Here is a 26,894-nt window from a genome sequence, read left to right on the forward strand (position 1 = left end):
ACGTACTACTCATGCTATAGGGTATAAAATGTGCAACTTTCGTCAATCGATCAACAATCACCCCCAATAGCATCAATAGTTCCAGTGCTTCTTAGCAAATGAGTCACAAAATCCATCGATATGTGCTCCAATTTCCAAGTCGGTACTTCTAAACTCCTCAACACCTCCTGGTCTTCTCCTCTCAGCTTTGATCTGTTGACAATTGAGGCATCGACGTACAAAATCAATCACATCACGTTTCATTCCCTTCCACCAAAACTAAGAACGTAGATCCTTATACATCTTCTTGTCACCAGGGTGGATAGAATACCGACTACAATGTGCACGCCGCAACAGACCCTGGCGCAACTCAGATGCATCAGGAACTAACCATCTATCCTTCATCCTCAAACTGCCATCATCAGCCACTCTAAAATAAGTATCTTGTTTCCGAGAAACCAACTCCTTCAAACGCTGAACTCTCTCATCTGTCATATGTGCATCACGAATACAACCATATATATCAGGTTCAGCTAATAAGGTAGATACCTGGATAGGAGTCGTCGAGCTATCAAAATCATATCCCAAGGAACAACAAGACATCATCATAGCTGATAAGCGACTCACATCATCTGCAGTACAACTCACTTTACGGCTCAATGCATCAGCTGTAAGATTGGCTCGACCAGGATGATATTCAATCTCACAATCATAATTCTCTCTGTCTGTCTAAATAGAAATCTTAAGCTCTTATGATCAGTATAAATCGTAAACGAGGTACCATATAAATAGTGTCGCCATATCTTCAAGGCAAAGATAATGGCTGCCAACTCCAAGTCATGCACAGGGTACCTTGTTTCATGTGGTTTCAGCTGTCTCGAGGCATATGCCATAACATGTCGATCCTGCATCAAAACACATCCCAAACCATGTAATGATGCATCAGTATAAACAACAAACCTCTCGTTTTCTTTAGGAATTGATAACACCGGTGTGGTCGTCAGTCGGTGCTTCAACTCCTGAAAACTCCTCTCACATGCTTCAGACCACTGAAATCGCACACCTTTTTGAGTCAACTGTGTCAAAGTCTAGCAATCTTTGAAAATCCCTCAATAAATCGACGATAATAACCTGCTAAACCCAAGAAACTACGGATCTCTGGTACAGACGTAGGTGCAGACCACTGTAACACGGCTTCGACCTTCGTTGGATCAACAGAAATCCCATCTCTCGATATAACATGACCCAAGAAGACCACTCGATCCAACCAAAACTCACACTTACTGAGTTTGGCATACAAGTGTCTATCTCGCAACACCTGTAAAACTGAACGCAAGTGCCCTGCATGCTCAGTCTCACTCCTGGAATATATCAATATATCATCAATGAACACAATAACAAACCGATCGAGATAAGACTGAAATACCCTATTCATCAAACTCATGAACACAGCTGGAACATTCGTCAACCCAAACGGCATAACTAAAAACTCATAATGCCCATATCTGGTCCTGAATGCTGTTTTCTGAATATCCTCCTCTCTAACTCGTATCTGATGATATCCTGACCTCAAATCAATCTTCGAATATACCGAGGTTCCCTGTAACTGATCAAACAAATCATCAATACGAGGGGGGATATTTATTCTTAATCGTTACCTTATTCAGCTGTCGATAGTCAATACAAAGCCACATCGTTCCGTCTTTCTTTCTTACAAATAAGACTGGTGCACCCCAAGGCGATACACTAGGACGAATGTATCCCTTGTCCAACAAGTCCTGCAACTGGGCTTTCAACTCTCTCAACTTTGCTGGTGCCATTCTGTAAGGAGCACGAGAAATAGGGGAAGTACCTGGCATCAACTCAATCCCAAACTCCACCTCACGGGCTGGTGGGAAGCCTGGAATCTCATCAGGAAAGACATCGGTAAACTAGCAACCACAGGTATCTCCTCTATTCCCAGCTCCTTCTTCTTCTCTGTCACATCTAGAGCATAAATAAGATAACTCTCATGTCCATGCTCCAATAACCGAGACATCCGGATAGTAGATACCAACGGAACACGGGAACGAGAACCTTTCCCATTAAATGTCCAACGCTCTTTCTCATCTGTGTAAAAATATACTACCCGCTGATAACAATCAACAGTCGCACAATATCTGCTCAGCACATTAATTCCCAAAATACAATCGAAATCAGCCATCTCTAGAATAATCATATCAGATCTCAGCTCATAGCCCTCATAAGAAATAATACCATCTGATATCATAGATACAACTGATATATCAACTCCAGAAGGTGTCGAAACAGAAAGAGGCATAGACAATGCAGACGAGCGCATACGATGCTCAACCACAAATCTCTTCGATATAAATGTATGCGAGGCACCAGTATCAACAAGAATATAAGCAGGATAAGGACATAAATAACACTTACCCGCTATCATTTCCTCTCGTGCCTCCTCTGCCTGCTCTCGTGTCAAAGCATACACCCGTGCCTGAGGCGGACTAGCTCCCTGCATACTTGGTTGTCCTCCAGAAAGTCGTGGTGTAAACTGTTGAGGCTGTCGTCCTCCTCTCTCTGAGGATCTACCTCTAGCAATCCTAGGCTCTCGCTATCCCACACGACTAGGACATTGTCTCGCCAGATGACCAACACCGCCACACTCAAAACAGGTGATCTCGGTCTGTGTACACTCTCTGATCAGATGAGGTCCCCCACAACGAAAACATCTTACTGCTCTGGACTCCCCTCTCTGCCCCTGAACAGACTGAGAACTACCCCCACGACTCTCAACACGTCGTGAATCAAATCGGCGCTTCCCAAATGAGGATGAAGAAGATGAACCCTTCCGATATTTAAAAGACTGTCCCTGTGGTCGCAATAACTCCCTAGTCAGCTCTGATAATCGTCCTTGAGCCCCATACTCCTTCATAACCAACTCAGCCATCTCAGCCCTCGTCACTGCATCCTCAAATAATACCGGGTTATTTGATTGCACACGGTGAAATAACTCTAACTTCAACCTTTTTAAGAAGTGTCTCATCTTAGCATGAACATTTGTAGTAACATGTGGCACATATTTCAATAATGCAGATTACCGAGACTCATATTCAGCAACAGACATACTGCCCTGTCTCAAATCCTCGAATTCTCTCTCTTTCTTCTGTCTGGTTGCTATAGAAAAATATTTATCAAGAAAACGAGATCGAAACACATCCCAATCAACAGTACGGCCCTGAGCTCTCAATCCGGCCTCAATCGTCTGCCACCACAATAATACATTCCGCGAAAGCTGAAATGTAGCCAATCGTAACCAAGCAGACCTAGCACACGGAGCGGTCACAAATATCTGCTCTATCCTCTCAATCCACTCCTCGGCTCGCTCACCAGTCTCAGAACTATCAAATCTCGGCGGAAGATAACTGCTGAACTGTGCCAAAGTCAACTCACCAGGCAATAAAGGCTGATCTGCAGGTGCCTGTCCCATAGGAGGAGGTGGCAATGGATTCATCTGCCCAAACCCACTGTCAACATCTTTCGTTTCCTCCTGTGGGTGTACCTGTTCTCTAGCTGCCATCACTGGAAATAAAATTGTTAATCATAACATTTAACAATTACAATCCAGTAATCATTATCACACCTTTCGCATGAAAGCACAAACAACTAAAGAACAATCAATCACATCGAGAAATCATCAATAACAAGTCAAATGCACAGACACACACAGATAATATCGTCATCCAACTCCCTCATCACAAACACAACTCCTAACCATCCCAGACATCTAACATATGCTCTGATACCACCAAATGTGACGCCCCAAACCTCGCTACGTAATCATACAACATGTGACGTCATATGCATAAAAATTTTCTTTTCAACGACGTAATAATATAATGCATACACGACAAAATAGTGCAATTACCACACTATCTACGTCAGTGTAGTAGAAACAGTATAATAAATACACACATACAACTCAAATAAGACAATGAACCATACTGTTTCTATTTACTATTAACCACAGGACTGTTTGACTAGACACACCTAGTCCTTCACCACTATCCTGTCTCACGCATAGTCCTGTAACCTGCCCAACAGAAACAGCCCTCAAAGGGTGAGCATGCACAACAGTCATCATCAAAATACACAACAGTTATATTATCAACAATATAAAATATAACTGGAATGATAACAGAAATATCCCCTTTGCTGTCTCTGGACAATCAAGCCAACAACAACCTCAACAACATCACAACGCAACAATAACATCGACGATACGTCGCACCCAAACTTCGGCGACAGCAATATCGTGGAACGAACAACAACATCGACGATACGTCGCACCCCAACACCGGCGACAACAATATCGTCCAACGAACAACAACATCGACGATACGTCGCACCCCAACACCGGCGACAACAATATCGTCGAACGAACAACAACATCGACGATACGTCGAACTCCAACTCCGACGACAGCAATATCGTTGAACGAACAACATCAACGTGACAACACCAACGAGATGTTTCCCAACAACGATAATCAACAATATCAACAATTATAAACAACAACAAATATAATATCAAATCACCCAATTCCGGTGATTTATCATCGTTCAACGCAATAGTATACATCAATACTAAACAATAACAACATATGTTAGCACGTCAACACGTACCTGATAATCGAGTATATAAATAATCTGGCTATTTCTTTGATCCCGAGGCTTGTGATGTATCTAAATAATTCAACAATAATTATCAGATCATTGTCACCGTATCAACACAATCATAATAGCCTCAATATACCACATCAAATAGCCCAACAACAATGAATTCAATAAAATTATAAAGCTCGATTATAAATTCTTATCGTTCAACAATTAATATTCCGGTATATTTTATTTCACAATACTCAAATCAAATACACCCTAATTAATTAACTTCAAATAATATGCTATTTTACAACATCCGTCAAATTACGAAAACTTTATATCAACGTGTAGCCTATTCTTCGTAGACTCCAAATATATAATCAGAATTAATAAGAGCTGACAAACAACTCACCAATTTCAATTCAACGATTAAAAATCCCTAATTATAATAATTTAGGAATAATTCAAAATAACCCACTATAATCTTCTCTACTTCGTTAAAATAATACACTATTCATGTAGTGACCCGTTCCAGAATCACCTACTAATCAAAAACTAAGCATGCAATTAACCTAATTAACAATAATCAGAGATAACAGCGGAAAAGTCAACAACAATACCGATTATACAACCCAATCGAAGTCTAGAATAACTCAAAAATAAAATATCCAATACAACCATATCGAATCAAAACAATACCGATAAACTAAACCAACCAGCTACTCAACGTCCTCCTCCTGCTCCTCCTGAGCTGTCCAACCTGAGGCCTGCCCCGTGGGAATGGGGTGTCCAAGAATAAACAAAACCGAGGACGTGAGCGATAAGAACGCCCAGTACAAAAGTATGAGTATACAGACCTATATGAAATGCACATGCTATGATCATGATACCGGGGTAGTCAAGAAACAGGAGTCACAAAAGGATCTCAACAATGCTCAGTCTAGAGGCGCCAAGTGGATAGTGCCGCGCGGTCCAACCTCTGGGTCACTGCATCCACTACAAGACAGACGTGGACCTAAAATGTCCCGGACCACCGAAGCCCTCCCGACCCGTCGGCCACTGTGTACTCTCGGTGTCCATGCGTCCACAAGACAGGGCTGAGCGGCCCCAAGATATAGCTTATCTCGAAAGAGATACAGCTCAACAGTAAAGGCTATCTCGAAGGAGGATACGGCTCAACATGAAATGCAACGTGCAGTAATAAACGTGACATAATAGCATGCATCATATGACATATATCAATGCACCACATAATCATGCAACACATATAAGAATGTATACTCAACCAGGATATCTCGGATAGTACTTTCGTACCTCTATCACAGCAATCCTAATCCACTGGAACAACCAGACAACAGGTCTAATCCAAGCCTATTCATCAAGTGAAAACCATCACTAAACTTATCTACCAGACTTAACTAGATAATCCTGAGATAAATACTGATAAAATTCCAAACCTTCGTCCGTCGCTAGCCCGCTGATGCCGCTAGCTCCCAACTAGAGCACAGCTCTGCTACAAGACCAGCAGCTCCCCGCTAGTGCCCAAATCTCGGAACAAGACTAGAACCTGTCAGAAACGACTGAAATGCTATGGAATTCTCTGAATTGGCGAGTCAAAATGAGGAAATCCGACCACTATTTATAGGCCATGTTCGGATCGTCCGAACCCTCTTCGGAACGTCCGAACTCTTACGTGTCCATCGGCTCTTGACAGCTCATGATCGGATCCTCCGATCATACACTTCGGACCGTCCGAACATGCACGTGTCCAGCTGCTCTTGACACCTCATGATCGGATCCACCGAACCTACACTTCGGAACGTCCGAACTCCCACGTGTCGATCAACTCTTGACACCTAATGGTCGGATCCACCGAACCCACTTCGGACCTTACGAACTCTTCGGTGCTTCCGAACCATCTTCGGTCCGTCCGATCATGACTCGGTCAAAATTACACATTAAACCTTCTTAATCACCAATACTCCGTTAATTACCCAATTTGGAATTCGGGCTACTACATTCTCCCCCCCTTAAAAAGATTTCGTCCTCGAAATCAAGCTTAGAGAATGAACAAAACGAAATAACAACATCGTTACCCTCAAAATCTAAAGGACAACCCATCACTAGACGCTTGGCTAAAACCGAATGACCCATCGGAGTAGAAATGGAAAGAATGACATCTATGATCGTCCTGGTCACCCCAACGACCTACACTTCCCTGACTACTCTCATCACCAAAGTGGTCAGCCATTGCTACAACATAGAATGGGGAAACTAGTAAATTGGTCAACGGAAATCCCAAAACAGAATCTATATCCCAAAATCGCATGCATGCTCTGATACCATAAATGTAGTGACCCGTTCCAGAATCACCTACTAATCAAAAACTAAGCATGCAATTAACCTAATTAACAATAATCAGAGATAACAGCGGAAAAGTCAACAACAATACCGATTATACAACCCAATCGAAGTCTAGAATAACTCAAAAATAAAATATCCAATACAACCATATCGAATCAAAACAATACCGATAAACTAAACCAACCAGCTACTCAACGTCCTCCTCCTGCTCCTCCTGAGCTGTCCAACCTGAGGCCTGCCCCGTGGGAATGGGGTGTCCAAGAATAAACAAAACCGAGGACGTGAGCGATAAGAACGCCCAGTACAAAAGTATGAGTATACAGACCTATATGAAATGCACATGCTATGATCATGATACCGGGGTAGTCAAGAAACAGGAGTCACAAAAGGATCTCAACAATGCTCAGTCTAGAGGCGCCAAGTGGATAGTGCCGCGCGGTCCAACCTCTGGGTCACTGCATCCACTACAAGACAGACGTGGACCTAAAATGTCCCGGACCACCGAAGCCCTCCTGACCCGTCGGCCACTGTGTACTCTCGGTGTCCATGCGTCCACAAGACAGGGCTGAGCGGCCCCAAGATATAGCTTATCTCGAAAGAGATACAGCTCAACAGTAAAGGCTATCTCGAAGGAGGATACGGCTCAACATGAAATGCAACGTGCAGTAATAAACGTGACATAATAGCATGCATCATATGACATATATCAATGCACCACATAATCATGCAACACATATAAGAATGTATACTCAACCAGGATATCTCGGATAGTACTTTCGTACCTCTATCACAGCAATCCTAATCCACTGGAACAACCAGACAACAGGTCTAATCCAAGCCTATTCATCAAGTGAAAACCATCACTAAACTTATCTACCAGACTTAACTAGATAATCCTGAGATAAATACTGATAAAATTCCAAACCTTCGTCCGTCGCTAGCCCGCTGATGCCGCTAGCTCCCAACTAGAGCACAGCTCTGCTACAAGACCAGCAGCTCCCCGCTAGTGCCCAAATCTCGGAACAAGACTAGAACCTGTCAGAAACGACTGAAATGCTATGGAATTCTCTGAATTGGCGAGTCAAAATGAGGAAATCCGACCACTATTTATAGGCCATGTTCGGATCGTCCGAACCCTCTTCGGAACGTCCGAACTCTTACGTGTCCATCGGCTCTTGACAGCTCATGATCGGATCCTCCGATCATACACTTCGGACCGTCCGAACATGCACGTGTCCAGCTGCTCTTGACACCTCATGATCGGATCCACCGAACCTACACTTCGGAACGTCCGAACTCCCACGTGTCGATCAACTCTTGACACCTAATGGTCGGATCCACCGAACCCACTTCGGACCTTACGAACTCTTCGGTGCTTCCGAACCATCTTCGGTCCGTCCGATCATGACTCGGTCAAAATTACACATTAAACCTTCTTAATCACCAATACTCCGTTAATTACCCAATTTGGAATTCGGGCTACTACAATTCAACAATCTTCAATTTCAGTATGATTTAACAATTTATCGGATTTATTCCAGAAATCGACGAATTTCAAACATCACCAAAAATATAAAATTTATACCTTAAATCGAAGACCTCGTGTCAACAATCCCAAAACTGAAGTCGGTTCGTCGATTGGATAAACCAATAAGTCGCAAAATTGAAAAGAAAAAATCAGAACTTTCTTTGCTTCTCTCACCTCGCGTCTCTGTTGCTTTCTTTGTTCTTGCGGTGGACCAATTCAATTTTTTATTTTTTTATTATATTATATTAATAATATATAATATAATATATTAATAATATAATATAATATATTTAACATTTTTAACACTGGTATATCTCTTTGGACCAGTCAAACAATCAAATTTGTCAAAACTCAAAACATGGAACTTCTATATCTTTGAGTTTTCTACGTCATATCCAAATTTCAAATCATTTGGACTTCATATGACCAAACTATGTCATATTTTTTCTTTAAAAATCGTTAATTATTTATTAATCTCATATTACTAAATCAACTAATTGTAATTTTTACTTTAGGCATTACACATGTTCTTCTCGACCCTGATCCTATTCCACTGTTGTCATGCACACATACAAACACAACAACAGTCGGATAACTCCGGTGAGAGACATGCATTTCATATAAGCGTATACAAAAGCATAAAACATTTGTCAAACAACATATATCATAATCTACGAAAACATAAATCGATACAAATCTTTAAGTTAAATTCTTTAACTTTTAACCTTTGACTTGACTCTTATCTAGGGATCCCGGTTTGAACAAGAACATAACAAATCTCCCACCTACTTTTCCTTTCTAGATGGTGGTACGTTCTTATTCCCGGACTTCGGTACACTATATCGAGTATCTACAATAAGAGTCGATCTTCTCCTAAGCGCATCGATATAAACCAAACGTCCAGTGACTTGCCACTTCTACCAAAGACTCTTTCACGATATCTATCTTCTATTCTATGTCTTTCTATAAATCAATAGAACAAGCACATTAATCTCAAGAATTTCAAACACATCAAAACAATAACAATTTAGTATGTTGTTTTGGGAACTCAAGTTAAATCTTACTCGAGTTATCTATCCCGGTTTAACATTGATTTATACATTTCTTTTCGTAGTTCTTGGTTTGACGCAACCAATCTCAATCTTGCTTTGCTCGTTCTCCTTCAATACCAATCTAGAATGACATTCGAGAAGTACAATATCACATACAACTCAAAGCAAGACTTGATTGATCAATACTCAATCTAGTTAAATTTCGACGGCATAACGGTGCAATCTCAAGATACCCGGCAACTCAAACATCAACAGATACGAACCACAACTCATAACCAATAACAAACACAAACTACAATTCCAAAAATCTGCAAAATCCCAATCAAACATAGGTTGGAAAATGATAACAATTGCATACGTTGTCCGTTCTTCGATCCGGTTTCGATTACATGTCTATCATAATCTCAGGAACACCTAATATCAATTAAATTCTGATTTCTCCAACACCAAATTTTTGAACCATGCAGGAAAATAATAAAACTTACATCCCTTTGAAGCTCTTGACTAGAGGAGCAAAGAACTATGCTCGGATCGAAAATCGGATTGTCGGATCTTGCACAATCAACAATCTAAGATCTAAGAAAGCTTGAGAATTTCCATGGCTTGTCTCGGTTTCTTGGCTGAAATATGAATGAAATGGAGGGTATCTACATGGTGATATGCATGGCAAAACATGTGTCACTTTTTTTTCTTTTTTTTTTTTTTTTCATCCAACACTTCTCGCGCATATGCGCGTCCAATGTTCGTGCATATGCACGAGACTCTTTGTCTCGGCGCTTGGAAATCTATCTGCTTGCGCATATGCGCGCCTCGTCTCCGCGCAGATGCACGAGGTTTTCTTGACCAACTTTCACCCGCTCGCGCATATGCGCGCCTCGTCTCGTGCATATGCGCGAGGTCTTCTGCCTCCGCATTTGGCTGCTCGCGCATATGCGCGCATCGTCTCCGCACATATGCGCGAGGTCATCCGGCCTCACACAAAACCCATGTCTTCCTCGGGCTTGTCCTTCCATGATCACATCAATTCGTCAATTAATTAAGCTCGGATTACAATGATAAAATCTCAGGCCTTACAAAAGTTGCTAGCCAATTTAGCAATAATATCTCAACTTGTTAGACGAACGACATTTAAAGTAACCTAGTTAGCGAATTTTGATGTTTCATACCATGCACATTCTGTTGGGTGTGCTGAAATTTTTCGTTTTGACTTGTCAATTTTGTAATTATCGATTTGATCATAAATTAATAAATTTACACGTTTTTCAGTCAAAAAAATATTAAAATAAGTTTTTTTAAAATATTTTTAATTAAAAGAATTTGTAATTTTATAAGGATATTTTTTAGAAAAAAATACACTATGACCAGTGACGGAGCCAAGAATACAACTCTATCCGGGCTAGAATTTTAAACTATAAATATTTTAATATTTAAAATTGATCTACCCGTGCTAATATCAAATTTATCCAAAATTATACAAAAAAGTACATAATTTTTTTTTAAAAAAAATTAAGACTACCCGGATTTTAGTGTGGCTTCGCCACTGACTATGACCCTATAATTAGTTACTCTAGACCACTCATGTATTATAATAACTAGTCGTTGAGGTCCATGCATCACGTGTGTAACATAATATGCAAATATTATGTATGAAATGAACATAATATATTTATATTTTAACGTATTTCAATATAAATGATGTTTAATATTAAAGAACAAATACTCAAAACATTATATTTTATCACAAGTTGTTTGACATTACAAAATATTAATTTAATTAATTAAAAATTGTTCATTTATATAATTAACCAAATAGATTGCACTAAAATATATTTTAGATAAATTCCAAATTATACCATGACACCAAACAATTCTAAAATGCTGAGCTATAGAAGTAGTAGTAATAATAATAATAAGTGTAGTATATATAGTATAAATAGTCTTTAATATATTATTTGTTTCTCAAATAATCTCCTACTTTATTTTATTTTACTTTGAATACATTTAATTTTGAAAATACTAGAAAGAGACCTCACTTAGTTTTAATAACATATAAATCTCATTATACATGCATTTAGGGGTGGGCGTCGGCCGGTTCGATCTGGTTTTTCTCTAAAATGGTTCGATTTTTCGGTTTTCAGTTTTGAATATATCTGGTCTAAAAGCATACCATTTTATTACGGTTAAGTCCGATTTTTTTGTAATACGGTTCGGTTATATGGTCGGTTATATACGATTATATAATATTTTGTTAAGAAATAAAATTATACATCACTTGATGCTTGATAGATGCAACACATATAAAAAAACAATGATAATAGATGAGTAGAACATATATGATTACAATACACTTATAAGTTAACAATCTAAGCTTCAATAATAATATGAAATACAATTTCAAACAATAGCTCTTCAATAAAGAAATACACAGTCATTAAATTCCAATTCTCAGACTCCAAAATTCACATAGATTTTGCATCTCAAATCTCAATACATTTAACAATACGAGCTTCAGTAACAATTTGAACTTCCAATATTAGGCTTGTCACATGACTAAGGCCTATTTATTAGCTCATTATACAAAAAAAATCCTATAGTTAAATATAATATGACTGGTTCGGTTATTTCGGTTTTCTAGGGATCAAAACCATAAACCGAACCGAAAAACTGAATTTCTTTCATTTTGAAACCGTAACCGGTAGAAAAACCGATAAAACCGAATCATTTAAACCGAATTCTTCGGTCCGGTCAGTTATTTCGATTTTAACCAAACTATGCCCACCCCTACATACATTATACAATCTTCCAAATTTCACATAACCATAAAATAATCAATTAAAAAAAATTATTTGATGTTTGGTAGAAATGTTATTTTTTAAAAATAAATGACAGACAACCCATCTTAACCCACGATCTAAACGACTCATCAAGTTAATCAAATATATCAAACCCAAATTGACTGATATTTCGGATAAACAACCCGAAAACCCGAAACCGATGGGCCCACCACTATTTAACTTATATCCTACTCTCACGTGCATCTTTTGCGTCATGGTACAAACAGCACGTGGGCGTCCATCTTGGAAATCGGCGGTTCATTCAAAACCCTATCTTTCTCCCCTGAAATCCGACCGTTGATTTCGAAAGAACAAAGGGGTTTCCTTCACAAAACCCTACCATTCTCAGTTCGAGATACTTCTTCGACTAGATCGTGGTCTATTCTGTCCACCGGCACTCATTCGCAGCTCGAAGGTTCGTTTTCGAACTCGCAATTCATTTATTTGCTCTGCTTTCGATTTTAAATCAGATCGTTGGAAGTTAGTGACCGATGTTAGATATTTTGCCTGGTCGCTTTGATTTTTTTTAATATTTTAGGTGTATTGTGGTCTGCGCATTTTACTTGGTGTTTCATTAAAAACGATTATTTCAGTTGGTTTCCCCTTGATTTGGTTCATTCTCAATCTCAATCTCATTTGATGTTGCTTTGTGGGTGTAGCGTAAATTTATTGTCCCGAAAATTATTTTAGCTGATAAGAATGCTGTTAGCTGTTATCGTGATTGAAGTACTATCCGAGTTTCATTTTCTTTTTAAACTGAAGTACGGAAAGATGTTTTCTTAAAGTTATTTTGCTTACCTTGAGATGGGATTGATATTGACTATTTGCCAGTTTTGATATGTTTTTTGATATTGACTATTTGCCAGTTTTGATATGTTTGATTAAAAACGCACATTTTTTCCTCTTTTTCTCCAGACAGTAATTTTATTTTGAGCGCCTGCAGTTCATATTCATCGTTCACATTTTTTCATATGGCGGTATGTCAGATTCTTCTACACTTCTGATGCTGAGGTTGCATTTCTGTGTATTTCTCATCTTGTAAGTTTCTGGTTAGTAATCACCTTATTTTTTGAGTATATCTAGGTTGACAAACTTCTTAAAGATGAGGCTACAGAAGAAAAGGGTGAGCGTGCTAGAATGGTGAGTCTTTTAACATCTAATTATTCGTATAATTTGAATCTTTTTATCTAAGTTTTGTTTTATAAAAGAAACCAAAGAAGACTGGTTCATGGCATGGAATGTGTTATTGTCACTGCTAGATTTTTCCTAATATTATCTTTGTACTCTTCCATTCAATTACCACTTCTTCAGAGTAATTTGTCTTCTATGTAAGTTGCGGACTTGATCAATTCATTCTATACTGACTAGATATGGTCTTTCAAAATTTTAGGCCTCCTTTGTTGGAGCAGTGGCCATTGCTGACTTGGTGAAGACAACCTTGGGACCCAAGGGAATGGTGAGGAACCTTTTCTCAGATGTTATCAAGTTCATCTGAATATTTTGGTGAATTGTTGGACCATTTTCCTATGCAGGATAAGATCTTGCAATCAACTGGTAGAGGTCACATCGTCACTGTCACGAATGATGGAGCAACCATCTTAAAGTCTTTGCATATTGACAATCCTGCGGCCAAAGTCCTTGTTGGTATCCTTGGCATCATTTGTTTTGTTTTCCTTTATCTCTCTGCTTCCTTGGCTTTTTGGCTTAATCTGCCTGTTTTGTGCCTTACTCTTTTGTATAATGATCTTGCTATTGATTGCTATGTACTATTATGTAATGGTGGACATTATGTTTTTTTTTTTAATTTTTTTTATGGATGACCAAGTAAAGTATTTCTAATCTTTTGGTCTATAATCATTTTTCGCCTTGTCGGACACTCTTTGGAGGAGCTTCTAGTTTGGAAAAGGTATATTTGGCGTGAATTTCTATCAGCAGCGAGTTGTTTAGGAGGCAACGTTTTTTGGGGAATGATAGGATATAACATATCACCGTATCTTGTGTATTGGAAAAACTTTAATTTCATCGTCAGACATCTCAAAAGTTCAAGATGATGAAGTTGGTGATGGGACAACTTCAGTAGTTGTTTTGGCTGGGGAGCTTTTGAGGGAAGCGGAGAAGCTGGTTAATGCAAAGATTCATCCCATGACTATTATTGCAGGTGTGTCTTATGCTGTTCAGTTTATCCACTTGTATTTGTGATTTTTTTTTATTCAGTACATCCTTTTTTGTGTGCCTGGATATATAGCAATCTTCCTTCAAAATTCTTTATTGATCTTCATCAGCATGCAAGCTGAAACAGTATGAGAACTGGTGATTTGTTATATCTATGTAGTCTTTGTGCGGTTTTGACTTATTATATATTTGTCTCTACTCACTACTGTTTCCTAGTTAAGTGATAATGTTTTAAACAAGAAAATTTGGTTTGATTATTTAGATGGTGTTATCTTACTTTGGTTAGCTAACATAATCACTTTCTCATTTTGTATGATTGCTACGAAGATAGCTTTATTTGGAATCTGTTGGAAGTTGTATTTATTTATTTACATTTCCATCAGGATTTCGCATGGCAGCAGAGTGTGCCAGAAATGCATTGCTGGAAAAGGTTGTGGATAATAAACTGGATGCAGGTGATTCTCTAGTATTTTTCTCATCATTTAATGTAGTAAATCATTTGATGCTTTATGTCGATCCTTAATCTCAAAAGTGTCCCACTGACATTGTTTGAAAGTCAACAAAACGTTATTGTGACAAGGGTGGGTATTTCACTTTCTTTAAGAAAATAATTCGACACTAGAAAAGGAGTTTAGCACTAGGTCATATGTTTGATTGAGTTCACATGATTCTTCTTTAATTTTTAATACTTTTTTTGTGCAGAAAAATTTAAAGAAGATTTGATGAAGATTGCAATGACTACTTTGAGCTCCAAGATTCTATCTCAGGATAAAGAACATTTTGCGAAACTAGCGGTCGATGCAGTTATGAGGCTAAAGGTATTGTTACCTTCACTTGTAGCTAGTTAGCTTCAGATTTCCGGGGTGTCAGAAAGAATGATTTAAGATCCCTTTGGGTTTCTGATCTGCAAATATTATTGAATTTAACTTGTAAAGATCTTGATGTGAAGAATTTTTACCAAGTCAACCAAAGAGTGGTTGTCTTAGATCACTCTTTACGAGTTTTTGATGGTAAGAACAATTTGACTTCTTCTGTTGAAAAGTTATGTGAGAATTGTATTCCTTTTGCTTCTTGTTTCTGCACAACCATAATTGAATTTATGAACCAATGATGATGATGGTGCTAAAATAAGATTGCATGCTTGGATTTCATTTTCTTTCAAATCTCTAATCTTTTAGAATAGCATTCGGTTCGATGGACTTGTATTAAATTTAGGTGTTAGTGAATGACTTAGTAAAGTAATGGTACAAAGGTGGATTCATTGTTGGTGTTCTATAAATTTGCTTAACTTGGTGTATATTCTGCAAAAAATACTCATTGTTTAAAATATTCAAGATACTTGTGCGCTTGTCTTAGGTATGGCATAGAGCAAGTGAAATTTTTTTCCCCCTGTTCTCTGCTTACTTGTATTGCGATTGCATTATCTCGAAGAAGTTTTCTGCATTTTTGTTACCTTCTTTCTAATCAATCCAAATGATTGGTTGAAAATAACAGGGAAGCACCAATTTGGAGTCTATTCAGATCATCAAGAAGCCTGGAGGTTCACTGAAAGATTCATTTTTGGATGAGGGGTAAGCCTGCTGCACGTATTAAAAAATCAGTTATTACATATTGTCATGTGTTTAGAGCTCCTTGTTTTCCCTCGTTTGAGGTTTATGTTGAATATAAGCTTTTTTTCAGTTAGAAGAGAGTAATCGATATCTGCTCGCTGAAATTTGACATGACCTATATCAATATGTAATTACTCGCATGTCTGATGACAGCGAAATTCAGATCCATGAATTTTACAACAAAATATGAAATATCTGAAGGATGCGGCAGAATTTTTTTTATGCTTACACTTTACACTGAATGCCGTATTAAGTCGAATAATTTTAAGTTACTGGCTGTAACTTCATACTAGTCTGGCTTTAGATGCCTTTCAGTAGGGAAATATTGATACTTAATGGTCTTTTTCAAGTAGAGATCTCATATAACGTGTTTATAGTATGTGATAATGTGTAGCAGATACCCTTTAAAATACCATGTTAGTTGAGCACTTCACTAAAGCCATTGGGGATTATCTATCCATGTTGAGCTTCTGATTTAGGTAACTTTGTTCTTGAGTTGTTATTATCTTTGCCCTTTTTAATGGATGCACTATAAAATTCCCAAGTATTTTCCACAGCTCTATATTTGAAAACAAATATTATTCTTATTTTTGGTATCTGTTTTCATCTTGGTACTCAAGAAAATTGAGCGATAGAATCCCGTTTCCCCCCTCCATTTATTATTCTTATTTTTCGTATCTGTTTTCATCTTGGTACTCAAGAAAATTGAGCGATAGAATCCCGTTTCCCCCCTGCATTTGATAGGTAATTTCGTCACAGAATTGATTCTTTAGTTGACATTCTTTTACTTTCAGATTTATTTTAGACAAGAAAATTGGTGTTGGCCAACCAAAACGGATCGAAGATGCCAAGATTTTGGTGGCGAATACCGCAATGGATACAGATAAAGTGAAGATTTATGGGGCACGTGTTCGTGTTGATTCAATGGCCAAGGTTGCTGAAATTGAAACGGCTGAAAAGGAAAAGATGAGGGAGAAAGTGCAGAAGATAATTAATCATGGCATAAACTGCTTTGTTAACCGACAGTTAATCTACAATTTCCCAGAGGAACTATTTGCTGATGCTGGAGTGCTTGCAATCGAGCATGCTGATTTTGATGGTATCGAGCGGCTGGCTCTTGTTACTGGTGGTGAAATAGCATCAACCTTTGATAATCCGGAGTCTGTTAAGCTTGGACACTGCAAGCTAATTGAGGAAATTATGATTGGTGAAGACAAGTTGATCCACTTTTCTGGAGTTGAAATGGGTAAAGCATGCACTATCGTACTTAGAGGTGCAAGGTACTGTATTTGATTGTCTTAACCGGTTCTCTCTCGTTTTCACTCATTGTCGTAGATCATTAGATTAAGGGTATGCACAACTATTTAGTTTCTGGTTCATATTATATTGGAATTTTTATTATTTGCTGAATCAGGTATGCTGTAAGAACTGAGATTTACTTTTTAATTCTATTTAATGAAACGCTGTTGACATGAAAAGATAGAACTCAATTTCCAGGACTTCTGTAAGGCTTACTGCAAGTTTCCTCTGCTAGTTAATTGTGACTGATATTTGCTTTTGATTTACAATGTTGCTTTCTTTATTGATCAATGAAGCACGCTATTCAGTCTTCTATTATGCTTGCACCTTGATTTTGTCAAACATTCAAGGTGGTAACTGATGCTTGTTTATGTACTCATCTACCAACTTGCAATGAGTGAATATAATGCTCTTGAATTTAAGTGGTGTTAAATTAATGTTATAATAAAACCACTTTCTGTTGGCAGCCCTCACATGTTGGATGAAGCTGACAGATCTCTGCATGATGCTCTCTGTGTCCTATCTCAAACAGTAAATGACAGCAGAGTATTGCTTGGAGGTGGATGGCCAGAGATGGTGATGGCAAAAGCAGTTGACGAACTTGCCAAGAGGACTCCTGGAAAAAGATCTCATGCCATTGAAGCTTTTTCGCGGGCACTGGTTTCCATTCCAACTACCATCGCTGATAATGCAGGTTTGGACAGCGCTGAATTGATCGCTCAACTTCGTGCAGAGCACCATAAGGCGGAAAGCCGTGCGGGGATTGATGTCATCTCTGGATCGGTGGGTGGTTATCTTCAAATTTTGATATAAACTTGATTTTGCGTTGTGCTCTCTCTTCAATTTTGGATATAAACTTGATTTTGCGTTGTGCTCTTTCCCTTATCATGTTTTCCATTAATATGCATGCATTCAACCATGGTAGTAATTAGGTTGGACGATACACATACATATATTTGTCCAAGCAAGGCATTCTAGTGGCCTGAATCCCCGATGATACTTAGTGGTCTGGTTTTTAGGTGACAGAGAAACAGATTTCATTGAAGAGCTTGTGCCTTTGTAGTTGCTTCGCCTTGAGCCATGATTTGTGTGATTGTGAGCTTTTAATAACTATATGTTATAGTTTGCATTCCGACTTTATGGAGGTTTTATAAAACATGTGAATCATGGTATCAAATATGGGTGCGCTGTGCGCCGTTCCACTTGATCATCAGTTACACTTGTAACAATTTTACCTCAAGAGGACTAGAAGAGGTTCGCAGAAATGTACATGTAACTTAATGTGCCCCCCCTTCCACTCTCTGTTAATGCTTTGGGTCCAATTCAGGTAGGTGATATGGGTGAGCTGGGGATATCAGAAGCTTTCAAAGTGAAACAAGCTGTATTGCTCTCGGCAACCGAAGCTGCTGAGATGATTCTGAGGGTCGACGAAATCATCACCTGTGCCCCACGAAGGAGAGAGGACAGAATGTGAAGGACACTGTTGGGCTATCCACCTAAATTTTGATGTGCCACTCCCACCTAGGCGCCGTTTGCTTCGTTCTTTTAGAAAAAAATAATCGAACGTCTTTTATCTGTGAAAACCTCTTGCTAATGAATTATGATGCTCTGATTATTTGTGGAGTGGAGATCCTGAACTGTTATGTTGTGAGCATGATGCTTTTTTATCATATCGTGATTCATTTCATTTTGAAGTAAATGTGGTAGACTTTATGCATAATTTATTTATTTATTTTTAATATTATCAAGAATTGACGTTAATATGTCGATTGCTTGTAGTTCATCTGAAAAGCCATCCATTTATAGATTCGTGAGATTGTCACCTATTTAATATGTATATATTTTTTGAAGCCTTTGTGTACGTTATCTTTTGAGTATGGAGAAAAAGTTCATAGGCTTTAAACTGGGTACCTGAGAAACCGTAGAATAGAATGATACATCTAAATATTATCACTACCATCAAATACTGATTGTTGAGCTTTTTTATACTATAGTTGTTTTAGTAGCAGGCTTTTGTTTTTTAAATATGAACTATATTCATTAGCAAAAGTCCAACATTAATATATCAGAAATCAAGGGAGTAGGATATACAACCACCTCTCTTGATCATACATTGAATCAACTGCCCTGGCTAAAGGATCATTCATCAGAGGTTGTAGTCCTTTTCCGGGAAATGATATTAGTCCGGCCCCCTAAGAAGGACGAGCCGGATGCACCTCACAAATGGTGAGTATGCCTAACAATGAGAGTTGACAATTGTCTATAACTAGACTAAGAGAAAAGGAATCTAAACTGGATCTTGATTATAACATCGATAATGTTTTAAAGTCGATAACTTTGTTCGCAATTCTCTATTTGTTGTGGTCAAGATGTTTCAATATACTAGCATGATGCACGTGCGTTGCACGTAATTTCAATTATATTATAAAAATTAAAAAAAAATATGATTTTCTAAAAAAAAAAATTGAATCATTTTGTTATTTATCTGAGCTTAATTTCTTATCATATTAGACGATTTATAAAAACTTATATAACTTACTTTCAAAATTGTTTCCCAGATTAAAATTCAAGCAGTTGATTTTATGTTATATAATAAATTGTAATGAACATAATATATAAAACAAATGAACTGAAACAAATTTTTTTAAAAAAATTATATATTCAAACACAACGTATAAATCATAATAACCTAAAAATCAACCAAATTATGTATTTTACCAATGTATAAATCATAATCTACAAAAGCGAAGCGTACTAAAGACAAATAATTATCAATTTAAAATCACTATGACTAACTCTTAAAAACAATATTAATACAAATGAAATAGTAATATTGATAGTAAAATATAACTCATAATATTTAATTTAACCTCTTAATTTTTTTTATTTTTTATTTTTACAATTTTATATATCATGGATAATAAATTTATATATCGATATTTCGTAAACTAACATTGATGACTGTTAGTTTCTTGTTAAATAAGTTTTAAAATAATAAATCAATCAATATATGTAAAAAAACGGACATTCAAATAAGATTATATGATAAATATCAAATAAACTCATATAATAATTATTAAATATATATTTGAAACTATATGATTTTAACCATTAAAATTTGAAATATAACAAAAGAAATAGACGTTCATATATATTTTTGTGATACTATAATTTATTACTTAATTAGAAATTGCAATAAAAATATAATTACAAAATTACAATAAAATCATTGGAAAAACATGTAGAGATAATTAAAAAGATAAAACATTTAAATGTAGTATAAAGATGAGTTATTTGATAAAATTAATTCATTGGAAAAACATGTAGAGAGAATTACAAGGATAAAACATTTAAATGTAGTATAAAGATGAGTTATTTGATAAAATTAATATAGGAGTTACATTCCAATCTTGAAGTGTGTATAGAAGGTTAATTAAACAATATTAATATAAATGAAATAGTAATATTGGTAGTAAAATATAACTCATAATATTTAATTTAACCTCTTAATTTTTTTTTTTTACTTTTTATTTTTACAATTCTATATATCATGGATAATAAATTTTATATATCGATCTTTCGTAAACTAACATTGATGACTGTTAATTTCTTGTTAAATAACTTTTAAAATAATAAATAAATCAATATATGTAAAAAAAAAAAACGGACATTCAAATAAGATTATATGGTAAATATCAAACAAACTCATATAATAATCATTAAATATAGATTTGAAACTATATGATTTTAACTATTAAAATTTGAAATATAACAAAAGAAATAGACGTTCATATATATTTTTGTGATACTATAATTTATTACTTAATTAGAAATTACAATAAAAATATAATTACAAAATTACAATAAAATCATTGGAAAAACATGTAGAGAGAATTAAAAGGATAAAACATTTAAATGTAGTATAAAGATGAGTTATTTGATAAAATTAATATAGGAGTTACATTCTAATCTTGAAGTGAAAGAAATAGACGTTCATATATATTTTTGTGATACTATAATTTATTACTTAATTAGAAATTACAATAAAAATATAATTACAAAATTACAATAAAATCATTGGAAAAACATGTAGAGAGAATTAAAAGGATAAAACATTTAAATGTAGTATAAAGATGAGTTATTTGATAAAATTAATATAGGAGTTACATTCTAATCTTGAAGTGTGTATAGAAGGTTAATTTTGTCATTGCACAATTGGAAAACAATGCCCTTCATCCACACTTTTATAAGTATATAGATATAGATTGTCATCATCTTATACCATTTTATTTTATGTATGTAAATTTTTTTATATGAGATGTGGTTTAAATTTTAAATTTAGATTTTGATTGAAATAGAATCTATATTTAATAGTTATCTAATAACTCTTAAAATTTTAGTAGGGTTCCCAGCGCCGACAAAAACTTGTGTGAGACGGTCTCACGGGTCGTATTTTGTGAGACGAATATCTATTTGGGTCATTAATGAAAAAGTATTACATTTTATGATACAAGTATTACTTTTTATTGTGAATATGGGTAGGATTGACTCGTCTCACACACAAAGATCCATGAGACCGTCTCACAAGAGACCTACTCCCCAGTGCCCCATGCGTTGCCTGGAATTTCCAGGTAGCTAGTATGGCGCTGGGGCGCCTCTTTCGGGAAAGCCCCAACGCTCCAGCTATCTCATGGATATTTGTCCTGGCACATCGGAATCGATAGGCCCTCGAGGCCCTATTTACGAATGGTTGTGAACCATTTCAAGTTTTCTGAACTCAATCCAAACAAATGGTGTTGAAGGGAAATAATGTTTTCCAAGTTTTCGATTAATATAGTTAATTATTTTCCCAATATATTTTCCTCATTGTTTTGATTGAGTAAATATTTGATTTGATTTTGCCTTCCTAGACAAATGAAATATTAAAAGATTTAGTAAATTGATAAGATATGATTTTGATGTTTAAAAAGAGTTTATTCCTAATAAAACTCTTACTTTCCTTGGTTAATAGGTTTCCTTATGAGATAAGGCGCTCATCTATAAGAAGGAAAACCTAGGAAGTTAGAGGTGGCCGTCTTCTACTCAAAGTCATACGCATACTTTGCACGATCTGAAGTTAAGAGAAAAACACTATCAACACTGATTCTTTGAAGACTGCCGATACCAAGTGTTGCCTTGAATGTTGGGAGCATCTGAAGACAACATCTGTGCAGACGTTGGCTGAAGATTGTTTCGCTTGGAACTATTGTTTGGGAACACGTCTTTGCTTTCTTGTTTTGTTTTATTCTGGTTATTTGTTTTAGAAAGCATTTATTTTCTCAGCTCGTTGAGGAAATTGATTTTCGTGAAATCACTAGTGTTAGGTCTTTGTGTAAACATTGTGGTTTTCTAGTGATTAATTTTTGCCATAAGGCACCGCACAAGTATTTATACTTGTGCATATTTAATCTTGTCCATCTAATTATTTAAAGTGAATTTGTGTTATTAATTTTTCGCTGCATGTAGATGTTGTCTGAGATGTTGTAACATCTGGCACAACACCTAGTTCTGACAAAACACAAATTTACTGTTTTTCATCCTATTCTGATATTTTCATTATTTGTTATATCTGTCGGACAAAATAATCCTAACAAGTGGTATCAGAGCCAACTCTTGATATACTAAGTGCTGATTCTGGTTTTTTGTTTTGTTTGACAAAAATATTTAATGGACATTACGTTTGCAAGTGCAGCACTTCGACCACCAGTCCTTGATGGTACTAATTACAGCTCATGGAAGGTCAAGATACGATACTACATAAAATCCCTAGATGAACGGGCATGGCAGCGCGTCATCAACGGATGGACTCCACCAGTCGCAACAGATCAAGAGGGGGACAATTGACCAAAGCCTGAAAAATGACTGGACTGCTGACGAAGTGCAAAATTCAAACCATAACTCAAAGGCCTTGAATGCTATATTCACATTGGTTGATATGAACATGTTCAGTTTAATAACAAACTGTACTTCGGCTAAAATTGCATGGGACATCCTTCAATGTCATTGTGAAGGGTCTGAGAGTGTGAGACGAACCAGACTGAGGATGCTTACTTCCAAATTCGAGATGATGAGGATGGAAGAATATGAAAGCATACTTGAGTATGATCGTCGTCTACGGGAGATTGCTAATGAGACATTCAGTGCTGGAGAATCTATCTCCAGTGAGCGTCTAGTAAGCAAAATCCTCCGTTCTCTGCCTGAAAGATTCAATATAAAAATTTGCGCTATAGATGAAGCAAAGGACACGTCTAAGATGTCAGTGGAAGATCTCATCAGCTCACTATGCACGTTTGAGATGAATCTGGACATGCAAAGGAAGGATAAAGGGAAGAAAATTGCACTTCAAGCTTCTAATGACTCCTACAATGAACTCCTTCAAATATCCCAAGAAGTGAATGATTCTGAGCTCTACGAGGACTCTATCTCCTTTATCACAAAGAAATTTGGTGATTACTTGAAGCGAATCCGAGATAAGAAGGATGCACAGTCATCCAAGTCTCCGAGCCTCCATGTACCTGAAAGGACGCAAAGATTCCCTGCGAAGCTACAAGTTCAAACAAGGAACGAAGGCAAGGGACAATTCAAACCAAGAAAATATGATTCGGTGCAGTGTAGAGAATGCCAAGGTTTCGGTCACTACGCAAATGAGTGTGCAAACAGATTACGCAAGAACAAAGGCTACAATGCAACTCTGAGCGATGAAGAATCAGATCTTGAGGAGAAGATCACTGATGAAGACAATCAAACCTCCCTGACTGCACTACTGACAGAAACCCGCTGGTTACAAGTGAATCCTTCAGGTGTTGCCCTAGGTGTTGCCACACCTGGCCGCGACATCTGTGAAAAATCAGTCTGTTTCAACTCTACAATTTCTGGAAACTTGAATGAAGATGATCTGGAGGTTGACAGTGAAGAACTTACTCTTGAAAGTGTCCAGGAACTTTATGAAGAACTGTTTGAAGATTGGACCAAAAGAAACAAGCTTAATGCAAATCTGGTGAAAGAAAATGCCGAACTAAAATCGGTGGTGAAAGAAAATGCTGATCTAAAAGCAGTGGTTGCTAAACTTGAGGTAATTGTGAGCAAAAAAGATTTGGAACTTGGTAAGACCAGAGAAGATCTTCAAAAAGCAACTGAAACCTTGTCCAGATTCAACACAAGCTCATCCAAGCTTGAATCCATACTTCTGATGGGAAGAGATGACAAGAGAGGCTTAGGGTTCAAGGACAGTGTGTATGAAACAGGTGAATCTTCCAAGTCTACTGTCTTCGTGAAAGGAAAAGCTGATACATCTCCACAACTTCCATCCAAGTCTCCCATCAAAAGCTCCCCTCAAATAAAACAACCTTCTGCATCAACTTCTAAGAAAGGAAAACGCAGGTATGTATGTCATTACTGTTTTAAGCCTGGTCACATCAGGCCCTACTGTTTTAAACTCAGGGATGATCGCATAAATCAAAAATCAAGACGGATGTTACCCAGAATTTTGTCCAACACTTTCCGCAACACCTCCCACCATCGATCTACAGTAAGACAAATTTGGGTACCAAAGGTAAAAACTCACTGTAATGTTGTCTATACTTCATTGAAAACTAATACTGCAGGTCATTGGTATTTTGATAGTGGAAGCTCACGCCACATGACGGGCTCTAAAGATCATCTAATCGAGTATGTTGAACAAAAGTGTGGTAGAGTGACCTATGGAGGGGGAGCAAAAGGAAGAATTGCAGGAAAGGGTACACTGAATGTTGAAGGATTGCCAAGGCTTCACAATGTGCTCCATGTTGAAGGATTGAATTCAAATTTGATAAGCATAAGCCAACTATGTGATGATAATTTGCTTGTTAAATTTGATAAACATAACTGTGAAGTCTTTGATGAATCGAATGTGTGCATTATCACAGGTACAAGGTCCTCAGACAACTGCTACCAAATAGGAGAAGACCTTTCATGCAAACATGTGCAAATCACCGAACTTGACCTTTGGCATCAGAAACTCGGACATGCAAATTTCAAAACCCTGAAAAACTTGAGTAAGTACGATGCAGTAAGAGGTATGCCTAACCTCTCTTCTGGTATATCATATGTGTGCGGTGACTGTCAAAAAGGGAAACAGACTCACGTGTCACATCCAATGTTGCCAATACCTGGGACAACACGTTGTCTGGAATTACTACACATGGACCTTATGGGTCCTATGGAAGTTGAGAGCCTCGGAGGTAAGAAATACTCTTTCATGTGTGTTGATGACTTCTCTCGTTTTTCATGGGTTAATTTTATTAAAGAGAAGTCAGATACGTTCGAAGTATTCAAAAATTTGATCACAAGAATCACTAACCTCCACAGTCTGAAGATAATAAGGATTAGAACTAATCACGGTAAGGAATTTGAGAATCGCTCATTCTCATCCTTCTGTGACAGGAAAGGTATTTCTCATGAATTCTCAGCACCAAAAACACCCCAACAAAATGGCATTGCCGAACGTAAGAACAGGACTTTGCAAGAAATGGCAAGAGTAATGCTAACTTCAAAGAATCTTGCAAAGCGTTTTTGGGCAGAAGCCCTTAACACAGCTTGTCATATTTCAAATAGGGTGTATCTAAGGAGTGGATCAACCATGACCTCTTATGAAATAATTATGGGAAAGAAGCCCAATCTTAGATACTTTCATGTCTTTGGCTGTGTATGCTACACCTTGAATGACAGGGATCAATTGGCTAAGTTCGATTCCAAAAGTGATAAGTATCTGTTTCTCGGTTATGCCACTAATAGTCGTGCTTATCGTATGTTTAATCTTAGAACAAGAACGATTATGGAATCAATTAATGTTGTTTTTGATGACCGTGCAGATCTTAAGAAGAAAACTGCAGAAGATGATGTTGAAGATCTGTTGGAGACTCAAATACCGCTGGATAAGACAGATGTTGCTTCGGATGTTGCAATCCAGCACAACATGTGACACTGATGTCAACGGTTCACAGGAAAATGCCCACAGCGATAATGAGGTAGTCGATGATGGACCGAGTATTCCAAGCAAAATCCAAAAGAACCACCCGTCTTCTCAAATCATCGGAGGAATAAGGGAAGATATCCAGACCAGGAAGAAGGACAGAGTTGACTATCGCAAAATGGTTGGACTCGTGTGCATGAGTACCATGTACTCGCAGGTTATATTTTCATGTTTTGTGTCTCAAATTGAGCCTAAAAATGTTATGGAAGCATTAAAAGATGAAGTTTGGACTAATGCTATGCATGATGAGCTTGAAGAGTTTGTTCGAAATGATGTGTGGACTCTAGTTCCATCTCCTGACCATGGCAACGTGATTGGCACAAAGTGGGTCTTTAAAAATAAAACT

General features: G+C 37.1%; 3 protein-coding genes across 4 annotated transcripts; 2 read left to right on the top strand and 1 right to left on the bottom strand.

The window, feature by feature from the left end:
* Window positions 1-1,837: 1,837 nt before the first annotated feature.
* On the bottom strand, window positions 1,838-3,559 carry LOC140820189 (uncharacterized). Its single transcript, XM_073180518.1, has 3 exons — window positions 3,081-3,559; window positions 2,717-3,005; window positions 1,838-2,593 (listed from the first exon to the last, which is right to left on the bottom strand). Exons 1-3 carry the CDS (start codon window positions 3,557-3,559, stop codon window positions 1,838-1,840), a joined length of 1,524 nt encoding a protein of 507 aa, XP_073036619.1.
* A 9,058-nt stretch (window positions 3,560-12,617) lies between these two features.
* LOC140819312 (T-complex protein 1 subunit beta) lies at window positions 12,618-19,169 on the top strand. Of its 2 annotated transcripts, none has more exons than XM_073179335.1 (12): window positions 12,618-12,833; window positions 13,334-13,395; window positions 13,502-13,558; window positions 13,809-13,874; window positions 13,951-14,062; window positions 14,448-14,576; window positions 14,974-15,045; window positions 15,293-15,408; window positions 16,085-16,161; window positions 16,995-17,480; window positions 17,967-18,282; window positions 18,827-19,169. In XM_073179335.1, the coding sequence occupies exons 2-12, from the start codon at window positions 13,390-13,392 to the stop codon at window positions 18,971-18,973; spliced, it is 1,584 nt and encodes a 527-aa protein (XP_073035436.1). In that variant the 5' UTR covers window positions 12,618-12,833; window positions 13,334-13,389; the 3' UTR covers window positions 18,974-19,169. The 2 variants fall into 2 exon arrangements, with proteins under 2 accessions (XP_073035436.1, XP_073035435.1); XM_073179334.1 differs by having other exon boundaries at window positions 12,652-12,833; window positions 13,362-13,395.
* Window positions 19,170-23,308: 4,139 nt separating this feature from the next.
* On the top strand, window positions 23,309-26,497 carry LOC140820190 (uncharacterized). Its single transcript, XM_073180519.1, has one exon. The coding sequence runs from the start codon at window positions 23,309-23,311 to the stop codon at window positions 26,495-26,497; it is 3,189 nt and encodes a 1,062-aa protein (XP_073036620.1).
* The last annotated feature ends 397 nt before the right edge of the window (window positions 26,498-26,894 follow it).

Source organism: Primulina eburnea, chromosome 18 (assembly GCF_022965805.1).
Source record: "Primulina eburnea isolate SZY01 chromosome 18, ASM2296580v1, whole genome shotgun sequence".
Taxonomy (NCBI): Eukaryota; Viridiplantae; Streptophyta; class Magnoliopsida; order Lamiales; family Gesneriaceae; genus Primulina; species Primulina eburnea.